The 11120-nt window shown below is 43.5% G+C and overlaps 1 protein-coding gene across 1 annotated transcript; it reads right to left on the bottom strand.

Annotated features, from left to right (window-relative positions):
• Window positions 1-873: 873 nt before the first annotated feature.
• On the bottom strand, window positions 874-10684 carry prpf4bb (pre-mRNA processing factor 4Bb). The gene is made up of 16 exons (XM_084340880.1): window positions 10588-10684; window positions 8835-8922; window positions 7158-8308; window positions 6710-6877; window positions 6369-6527; window positions 5840-5921; window positions 5449-5650; window positions 4441-4514; window positions 4180-4270; window positions 3876-4023; window positions 3596-3733; window positions 2968-3121; window positions 2747-2861; window positions 2504-2655; window positions 2284-2370; window positions 874-2129 (listed from the first exon to the last, which is right to left on the bottom strand). The coding sequence occupies exons 1-16, from the start codon at window positions 10644-10646 to the stop codon at window positions 1926-1928; spliced, it is 3072 nt and encodes a 1023-aa protein (XP_084197006.1). The 5' UTR covers window positions 10647-10684; the 3' UTR covers window positions 874-1925.
• Window positions 10685-11120: the final 436 nt, after the last annotated feature.

The following is an 11120-nucleotide window of genomic DNA, read 5'->3' as shown; positions in this document are numbered from 1 at the left end:
TTACTTAAGATTTTTGTTTGGGATTAAGCTCCTCATTAAAAACCAAATAAAGTTCCAAGATCAGTCACCATCAGTAACTTCATTCATGGGGAATATCCAGTGCTTCTGATGCCCTCTTCTGATCATAACAAGGAATTACAATTACATTATAAGGTGTGAGATACACAGTGTGTGAAATCCATCCTCGTGAATTTGATAGCACGGTTATAAACTACTTGTTTGGTTACATATTCACATTAAAAGCAGTCAAGCCCTCGTCTCTCTGTGCTGAGATTAAAGCCAGTGGGTGTTAGTGTCCCTGCTCATTCACACACTTATTCCACTACAGCCTGCATGTATTTACAGACCCTTTAAGGCCGACGGCCCATCGGCTCATATCAGAAGCCCTTTTAGCTCGCTACAGGCAAGCACAGAGAGCCTTCACATCACTCCCTAACTTTCCAGACGGGAGAAAAACGTCCACCTATTCTAAGCGAGTCCCCCATTATGCTCTTTAGAAGCTCAACACAAGTGCAATCATGCGACGGGAAATGAAGGGCACAGTTAGACTTTTCCACCGCAGAGAGGGAGCATGCGAGCTGTAAATTGTTCCAACTAGATGGCAGATAGACCATTTTCACTTTTGATGCTCAGGAGGCTGCAGCAATATCCCCTTTCACTCACTTGCCATCTTCAGACTGCACTTAGAAGGGTGCAAGGATCAAAAGAAGCCCTTTTAGGACAGGTAACATCCAGTTGTGAAATCTGTGCACGTTCCAGGACCTTTTTTGCTTCCTATCCAACACTTTTTACAATTTTTTACGAATCGAGCTATTGATAAAGAGGATGTACATCGTGTCATTCAACATGCCAATGAAGAAAGGGGGTTTGGTATACAATAGGAAACATTTTATTACTAAAAAGTTGTCTTATACTGAAGGTGCTCTTTCAGCAGCGTTTCCACAACTATTCTTTATTGAAATCACAAGATTGTTTTTTACCACTTAATGGAAAAAAATAATAATCACGCATGAAATGACAGTAACTGTGGACTATATACAACAATGGGAGAGGAGGGTCACAGGTGTGGCTTCAACAGGCCAGCATTGTTTGGTGTTTAAACACACGAGGCTCATACAGGAGGCACTTGAATGTGAGAGCCTTAAGAGCCAGGACCGAGCCAGAGTGCTGGAGGGGGAGGAAGGTAAAAAAAGAAAAAAAAGGAAAAAACATGGAAATGTCAAGCAACAGAAAACAATGACTACCCGCTGCTTGAAAAACAAAAAAAATCTTGTTCAAGGAGTACATCATATGCATCTATATTCCTTCTGTTCAGACCTCGAGGCCTGAAGACTTTGTTAGGAGTGGGGGGGGAGGGGACACTGTGGGACACTGATGCACATACAGAGCATTTACACAGGCCTGCACCACAAAAATCTAGAGCACAAAGGGTGCACATTCAATAGCATGCATCGCCCCACAATGACAATTGTGGTTTTTAAAAAAAAAAAGGGAAAAAAAGGATGTATTTAGACATCTGCAACTACAACAAAACTCAACTGTCTGCTGCTTGAGATTGTTAATGCAATAGACATACAGTATTTACAGGAATTATATTTTTCTTTTAAACATCTGTCACTCCGATGTCGGTTAAATTAAAAAAAAAAAGAAATGTCCATAACTGCATTGTTGTTGGGTATGAGGGGAAGTTTACAATGATAAATCGCAAAAATCACTGTCTTCAAGAATGGCTACCATTTTAATGAACTATTTACAATAAAACATAATTATGAATCCATAAACAAAAATAAAGTCGAGGAAGAACAAAAATCCATGACATTCTGAATCGAAGTCTGTGGGTTGGCTGCTCCACTGCAAAGTTCCTGTCAGAGCTGGTTTAGTGGTCGGTTCCATGTCTGCTCTGGGAGTGTGTGGTGTTCAGGGTGTCAGATCTTCTCCTGGATAAAGGGGTGCTGCAGAGCCTGGTTGATGCTGATGCGTTTGGCTGGGTCCAGCATCAGGGTGCCATCCAGCAGGTCCTTCAGCTGCATCACCTTCTTCCTCTGGTCCTCGGGCAGTCGCTGGCCTCCTATCATGTCTGCCAGCAGGTCTTTGGTGGGGTTGATGGTGCTCATCACCGTCACCTTCTCCTGATGGGCCAGAGAAATGACAGGAGATGCAAAGGTTTAGTGGAATTAATGATGATATTCTGATTGTCGGATCTGAACAGCCACTCGAAATCTGTGGGATGTTCATTTTATTCAGGTGAAAACGCAGGAAAAGAAGTTTGACGGAACATCTTACCCTTTCTGTCACTTTGTCTACTTCAATGTACAGGAAGTTCAAATTCTGATCGAAGTGCTGGTCTTTGAACAAGCCTTTACGGATCATCTGAGGACAGAAAACCACGACATTGCATCAGCCATGACTTCTTGAACACAGCACGCAAAAGCAACACGTCTCTCTTCATCTAGGAAGGGGAAACAATAACTGAAGGAAATGAAATCGCATGATGCAATTTTACCTTGTTGGGCATCTTGCCCTTGAGGTCCATAGCTAGTTTGATCATGTGATTGTTAGAAGATCCGGGAAACAGGATTTTGCCAGTGTAAAGCTCGTATAAAGTGCAGCCAACGGACCACATGTCAATCCCATAGTCGTACGGTTTTCCTATGACTGTGACAGAAAGAAAATGTGAGCAGGGTCTTGTATTAAATACAACTAACTAACAGTGAGATTAGTGATTCACACAAAAAACGCAGCTTACTGATTTCTGGAGCTCTGTAGAATCTGCTGACCAGGTACGGTGTGATGTCGTTGTCAGCAACATGAGACGCAGAGCCAAAGTCACACAGCTTCAAGATGGTCTTTGACTCATTCACCTTTTAAAGGAGAAAAAAATAAATGAATGCACATGAGACCTGTGCCAGTTTCATCATTCTATAACCTGAATTAACCCGACTTTAAGATTTAAGGTTTACACTGTACCAGGATATTGTCTGGCTTGATGTCAGCGTGGAGGATGTTGCATCGTTTGAGCAGCTTGAGGGCCAGAAAGAGCTGCTGACTGTAGGAGCGCACAGCCTTGATGTGGAGTCCAACGTCTTTACCGTATTTCTTCAACACCTCTCGCAAATTCATACTACGGATGACAGCAAAACAGGTTATATGAAAGTGAGACCATCCGATAAATCAACGTTCTTACACCTTTTCAATATTCCAGATTCAAGCACTTTTCAGGCATTTTCAAGATGCATTTTCAAGCATTTTCAGCACCTTACACCTGTGGTAAATTAAATATGATTGTACAAAGATACTCAAAATGATATGTTGCTTCATCACATTAAATCAGAATTTGTTGCTATAAATAACCAAAATTATGTTTTTATGCATTCTTCAGAAGGTTGACAAATACAAAGAAAATATACAAAAATGTGACCTGTCTGTGAGTAGACCTGGCATCTTTTATAATCTGCCTGAGCCGATATAAAACAGCTTATTATGAAAGTCGTGCCGAAAATCCAATTGTTTTGAAGGATTTCCAGCACCTGTATGAACCCTGATGAATGTAAGTCTCAAATAAAGAGAACGAGAGGTAGCGTTTCCTTTTTATTACCTGAGAGGCTCAAACACCAGACAAAGATGCTGCTTGTGGTAGAAGTGCCTGAAGAGGCGAAGACAGTGGAACTTGTCATCAGGATCTGCGTCATTCAGCTTCTTGAGGAACTCCAACTCTTTCAACCCAGTCTTCTGCCTGTTGACGAAAAATCACACATGTTCATCAATGCTAATTCAATCAAACATCCACGTGATCTAAGTATTTATACTTGCTTGGGTACAACACTTTGACATGCATGGAGAAATGTGTTCAGTTCCTGTAAAAAGGTATGACTCACATGAGCTCATTGTTTCTGATGATCTTGACTGCCACCTCCTGGCCGGCTCTGGCAGTGTCCCTGGCTCTGATCACGTTGCTGAAGACACCCTGGCCAGTGTAGCCGTACACATCGTAGCGCTTGTCCAGTGTCTCCCCGATGTTCACACCTAAAACATCCAAACACTTGTAAATTTCACCTAATAAGGAGATATTGCCATGACATTAGGCAAGCATTGATGAGTGTTTCCACTGATACCGACACACATCTGCCTCCAGAGGACACCAGCCTAAGAAAAGTTGAGGCTGAAGACAGCAGCACTTACGGTAGTAACCCTCAGCATCAGTCCAGTTGTCCCTGAGGTTGGGGTTCTCCTTGAAGTCCTTTCCTACACCTGCTGCTCTCATCCTGGCACTCTGCAGAAACAACACAAAAATAAGGTCAGTGACTTGATAACAGCTGCTGAGAGGCTTCAAGTGTTTCCCATTATCATTTTGTTCTTCAGAAAAAGCCAGTGAAATATATGAATTGTGAGGAAAATCGTAAGAGACAGTATTGTTTTTTACTCTGAACTGAAAACACTTACATCAAAGTCAGCCGCAAACATGTCATCAGACTCTGTAAACATGTCGGGGGCTGAGGGCTTCTTTGGGTTGGCGCCTGCAACGAACAAAAACAATCAACCAACGCGGGATGAGTTTCCAGTTATCCACCATGTTGTAAAACAGAATATCTGGAACTTGTGTTTGATTCACATACTCTGCAGAGCTCAAAATATGCTGCAGGTGGCACAGACAGCCAGGCTTTGGATTACAAGCCAGCAACTGAATGAACACATGACAGAAAGAAACAAAATTAAATTCCCTGCATCACACAACTCTGCATTTCTCACACAAATGAAGCCATTTCAGTTTTGTACAGACCGTATTCTTTGGCCAGTCTGTGACTGAAGAGTGTGAAACAGGCCACGAATATGTCAAATAGCAGGGAAGTGCAAATGTTACTGCACATGGAGTTTTTAGCTGTTCCAAGTTCTGATCGCCTCCATTTTCACAGACTTTGCCCTTCAGAGATGAAGAGGAGAAGAAGAATCTTCGCTACAGTTAAATCCCTGAGGTTGAAGTGATGGGTGAGGCAGGAGAGAGGACAAACCACTATTTTCTGAAGTTACCTGATTCAAGCTAACTCCATTCTGCCAAAGATAACACATATAAGGAGCTACTTTGGTGCTTGACCTATTACTCATCCCATTTTTAACTAAGATTTCAGGCCATACATGACTGATATTTTCTTTCTCACTTCTGGCCTGCAGATATGGAGGAAAAATAATTCTTTGCCCCCATGAGGAGGCACCGTTTCTGAGAAGTGTTTAGGTTAACGACTGACCTGTGTGTGTGCCAACTTAAACATAAATCAGAACAATTCAGCATATATTGGGTGGGAGATTTAATTTTTGCATCCTGTCACAAGCCTCCACAAATACTTTTTGAGAATTTGCATGTCGCAGTTAACTATGGCGCACACACCTGACGGTGTGGTTCATTCAGTTGGCCTTGTATGCCAACAGATAGGATCATTGTGACCAGGACATTACCGTCTTTCTCCTGGGCGATGAGGTTGTGCTTGGCTTTGATGCTGGCCTCAAAGGTGTTGAGGTTCTCGCGCTCGTACTCCTTGACGTCTGCGGCTACTCGCTCCAAAATGTCGTCAGGCGAGGGGGAACGGCTGCGTGTGCTGCTCTGAGGGCTGCTGGGCTCTGACACCATGTTGCTGTCCTCATTTGAAACCTTGTATTTCTGTACAATGGCAGAAGTTGTGTGACCATAAGAACACATAAACACACCAAGTCACAGACATTCATTGTGTTATTTAGTTCCATGTAGACAGTCCACCATGTAAAGTGCATAAATATAGCCTCTTGACTAATATTAGACTGATATGGTGACTAATAAAACAAAAGATTTGGATCTGCAGTGTTTACAGACCTGGACAATGGCCAAGCGCTGCTGGCGGCGCTGTTCAATGAGAGCCTCTTCATCCACCTCCTCTCCATCAAAATCCTCTAACCTGCAAAAAACAGTAAGAAACAGCAATTAACAATAACAATTTCCTGTTATCATTATTATTAAGACCAATGTGAGTCAATTCTGAGGCAGCATATCAACTCCGGCCACAAATTCCAATTACTGTCCGTTTCTAAAACATCTAAGAAATCTTTCATGCTTTTAATACAATTTCACATTACACGCTTAATCCAATGTAAGTCAGCTGGTAGCAGTCATGGTTGCATTCATGGTGCACGCTTTCTAAATAAACTTTCTGCTGATAGCAAATGATCAGATCAGCATGGCTTATACTCTGTGGTCCAGTTTCTGCACTTTAAATTCAAACAGCTTGTTTCTAAAAATGTTGCATCGTCTTTGAACTAAAAAAAGTTCATAGTGTTCAGAAATGAAACAACCGCCTCTGTATGTATAGTAGATGTCAAAAAGGATAACATTGTGTTTTACTCACACTTCTTCCTCCGAGGACTCCTGGTCGACCTTCATGCCCTCTGAAAGGCTGCCCTTGAACTTGTCCTCGTCTCTACCTGGTCTTCTTCTCCTGTCTCGATCGCGGGACATTGAGCGCCGGTACTGTCTGAGCCTGCCATATCTGTCTCTTTCGCCAGACCTGCAGGGCACGGATGTCAAGGACGAATAGTTTATTACCTCATAAAAGTCGGAACATAAAGAGACAAACGCTTACATGGAAACCAGACAAATGGCCAACTAAATAAGACATCAGTGTGACAGTATCAATATCCTTTGCTGTGAGCACAGACGCATGAAAGTTGAGTTCAAAAGTGTCATCACCTGTGTCCCAGGGGAGACCGTCTGCGAGGTGAGGAACGGGAGCGACGTCGCAGTGATGGGGACCTCCGTCTCAGAGGTGAGCGACTCATCCTGCGGCGAGGGGCTAATCTGGGACTGTTCTCTCGTGATCTATCCCTGCCTGGCCCCAGATCTGGTCGAGGGCGCTTCCTGTAGAAACATCAGGAAGTGGACATATAAGTTATTTAAACAAGCATGAACGACTGTCAGTGAAAGCTTTCAAGACTACACATTTCTTCTTTTCTCTCTTTTTGTATTTAATGCTTTTGATGTCATTCAAGCTGACGATCGTTTCACTACTTACTTTGTTTTGTACACGAATGATGAACTGCCAAATGTTCTCCCCACATCTTTTAGTCAGAAAAATCTATTTTTGTGACATTTCAGTTGAATATAAGGTCTAAAAGTCGTAACAACTCGTTCCACCAACCTCAGTGGCGAGTCCTGCCTGTCAGCATCCCTCCTCCTGACGTCAGGTGAGCGGCTGCGGCCTCTCCTGGGTGGGGACCTTGTTCTGGATGGAGAGTGGCTCTGTTTCGATGTCCTGTCTGAGGCACTAGTCGAGGGATGGTGGGCATCTCTGTGGCGCGGGGAAGCACTGCGTTTCCTCATGGGGCTGTGAGGCCCTCGTCTGTGAGGGGAGCGGTTCTCTTTCCCCGATGAAGCGTCCTTGGACGGAGATTTGGCCGGCCGTTTGTCCCGGTCAGCATCCGAGCGACCTGGTCGTTCTCGTCCGGGTGATCTGGACCGTCGGCTCGCTCTCTCCGGGTTTGGTCTGTCGTTGTCACGCTGGGGAGAGGGACGTTTATCAGGGCGACTGCCTTTCTGCTCTCCTCTCCAGCTGGAGGGAGAGTTGGACTTCCGGGTTCTTTCTTTGGACCTGTCAGCACTGTCCGAACGCTTTCTGTCTTTTGACCTGCTCCGGCCACGGCTTCTGTCTTTAACACCAGCATCCTTGGTGGTTTTGGTCACCTTGTCCTGCTTAGACTCCTTGGCCTGTCCTAGCCTGTCCGCAGATTTACTCCGACTACGACGCTTAGCGCTGGACTTACTGCCCTCTGTTGAGTCCCTTCTAGATTTCCCACTCTTTCCCCCTCTGGGGGAAATGGGTTTCCCTGAGCTGCCCCTTTGACGCTGTTCTCCATTTCTGATCCTAGCTTCTCCATCCTCCTCAGATCCAGAGTTGTAACCCTGAAGGATCAAGCCCATGCCTGACTGAACCTTGCCCTCCATCAACTGGCTGTCCAGCTCAGCTTTGATCATGGCCCTCTGCTTCTCCAAATCCTCCAGCAGGGCCCGGTCATCCAGACTTGGATTTCCAGAGGAGGGAGAGGATTCAACTTTTCTGTGGCTGGAGGAGCCGAAGGGGACAGCACCAGAGGGAGAGGAGCCCTCTTTGCGTTTGTGTTTCCTGTGTTTGTGACGGTGCTTGCGTTTGCGGTCCTTGTCCTCATCAGAGGCATGCTTGTGTTTTTTGTGCTTACTGCGGTGCTTGTGTTTTTTCCTCTTGTGTTTACCGCTGCTGCTGCTGTGATGTTTGGACCCCTCTTCTGTCTTCTCGCCATTAGTCACTGCCTCCTCCTAGGATGAGATAAAACACATCAGCTTCAATAAGGTGTAAGATCATCTCAATATTCACATTTTTCAATATGTTGTGAATATAGACAACATATTTTTTCTTCAATTGTATATGCATACACTCAACCAGATCAAATGTTGGAGTTACATATGAGGACTTCAGTGTTATTAAGTTTTGATTAGGGTTCATTGTACCATAACAGCATGATAATGGGTATTACTCCAGTTATATTGTGTCTCTAATTGTGTGCTGGTTTTTAATATAGGTCTGCCATGATGTGTTTGAGATGTTATGCTAGTCATTTAGAGAACACAAAACACAGGCACAAAATCCATCGTCATACTCTATGTTGTTGTTCAATATGTCCAGATTGAGGTGCAGACATGGAGCACCACTGCCACTACAGTTTACCTGACAAAATAAAGATGTTCAAGTTTATCTAAAATAACTTTAAGGTAGCAAGTTTAGATCAGAATCATGGCATCATACCACTGAAGACATTTAGGTCTTGTTGCTGTCCACCCCTACCTCTTCTTCCTCTTCTTCTTCCTCCTCCTCAGACACGTCTCCGCTGTCCTCATTTCCACTTCTTTCATGGCTTTCCAGATCCTGCTTCCTGTTTACAAAAGGAAACAATCTTAAACATCGAGGACACAATACTATACATTGGATCTAAAATAAGGGGATTTATCAGCAGGTTGATCTTGATATAATATAATATAATATATTGATTATTTGGACAACAATACAATTGATTCAATTCAGGGACAATATAATACGCCCATTTAATACAGTAAGTTACAGAAGAAGCTGCCGCCTCTTTCTTTTCTGCTTTTGGCCTCAAGAGGCAAAAAAAAAGTAAATATACTAAACAGTTAAGTGCAGGAAAGTTTACTTGAAATTGACTCCACTAACACACATAAATCACGACTTAGCAACAAGAACTTTGGATGACAAAAGTATAAAATGTGACTGAATAATGAACAAAACAAATGTCAAAATAAAGGTGCATCTTAAATACAACAATATGGATCGATGTCTTCACTTTGCATCGATAATATTGGATTGTTGACCAGGTGAGTTATCACAATATGTTCATTTGTTTGATTAACACAATTATTTTGTAGGACACATCGGTGCGATCCTAAATACATTTACTTTGCCAAAATTATAGTTGTTATACCAAATGAAGGGCTGATTTACTTAAACAGTAATCAATGCTTTAACTAATGATGTCAAGGCTGTCTTAATTATAGCCTTAATAAACACAGAGGGCACTGAGCTTCTGCTGAAGCTTTCCATTGTTGTCTCTGCCCCAACACTGGTAACCAGTAGCAACCAGGGCACCAGTTGGTGCAACCCTCCCCGGAGACTTTAGATATCACAGCTATTAATGCCCTGGTGAAATACACATTGTTCCTCACTGTGCTCAGTAATAAGACCACTTTAGATGCAATAACAATACATTAGTATAGGGTTTTTTAAGTTGATTTTTATTAATGAAGACCCCATATAAAAGCTGTCCACTTTCAGTGTTAATTAGCAGTATGCAAATATGTCGTGAATAAACCCCCTGCTTGAACTATCCTCATGTATGCACGTTAAGAATAAAGCTGCTGCCATCACCCGGAAAGCAGCATTTATCCAGATCTCAACAAGTACAAGTTATCTCAGAGGATAACGTTGGGTAAACGGCGGTTACGTAATGTGCTGAATTTAGCTAGAAACACATGCAGCAACAGTAAGAATACGGGCGGCAACTTTCAGCGATGGATATTTGTTTACTGGGGTGGCGACGACGCTCATCTGCCTTCCTCGCTCTTCCCCCTGAGCGCGACCGCCAATATGATTTTCAATCATTAACGCTAGCTCGGGCACGCTAACCGTTCTGAGCAAACTTAGAGCTAGCAAGCTAACTCCATCCTCAGGTAGCTCCTAGCCATGCTAACTTACGTTACATGATCGCCGCACGCAACTTAAAACCGATGTCCGACTGGCCTGACTGCTATAGCTGGATTTTACGGAAGAAAATACACACCATTGCAGTTGAGCTACACTTCTGTGCGCTACGCGTTTGGCGAAACTTAATGCTAGGTGAGCTAAAGAACATTAGCTAGTCGGCTAAGAACGTTAGCCAGCCGTTGACAAGTAATTTAGCTAGCTCCTGCAACAACCTGCTACACCGCTAACCCCCACAGCTCTAACTTCCAGCTCGTTCAGGATGAAGAAGCCACTCGCACCTCATTACAACAAACATCTTACGTTAAGTTAAATGACTTACACGTGTTCGTTGCCATTATTCATTCTTGTGGACGCGATGTCCATCTCAACGTCGGCCATTTTCCTCAGCTGAGGGGACTTTTCTTCTTCGCTTGTTTTTTTTTTTGCGCCACAGAAGTACAACAATACCCAAACACATATAAGCCCCCTGGTGTACCGGCGGCGCACTGCAGGGAAGACTTGTGCACTGAAATGTGTCTTTTGTCCACCAGGGTGTGTGATTGTGTCACTTAAAGTCTGTCGGGCCTGTGTTTACAACATCACATACGGTATATCACTCATATATATTAGGTTTAAATAATTTAGCTGACCTGACTTGACAGTAATAGCCTACCAACATTACTGACCGCAGCCAAAAATAAGGTAAAAGACTAGAATGGGTGCAGGGACAATCAAATAGGCTACGATAAAGAGAGAAAAACAGGAGAGGTCGGGTTGGAGGAGGTTGCCCGGCTTGTTTGCACCACTGGATGGCCCTGGAAGTCAATTAGTGGATCATGTGGTTTGCAGGGCCCCTCATGCACAATGGGGTGC

The sequence above is a fragment of the Pagrus pagrus genome (genome assembly GCF_965226575.1).
Source record: "Pagrus pagrus genome assembly, chromosome: 20".
Taxonomy (NCBI): domain Eukaryota; kingdom Metazoa; phylum Chordata; class Actinopteri; order Spariformes; family Sparidae; genus Pagrus; species Pagrus pagrus.
The sequence above is the reverse complement of the archived record's forward strand: the minus strand, read 5'-3'. Positions and strand labels throughout refer to the sequence as shown.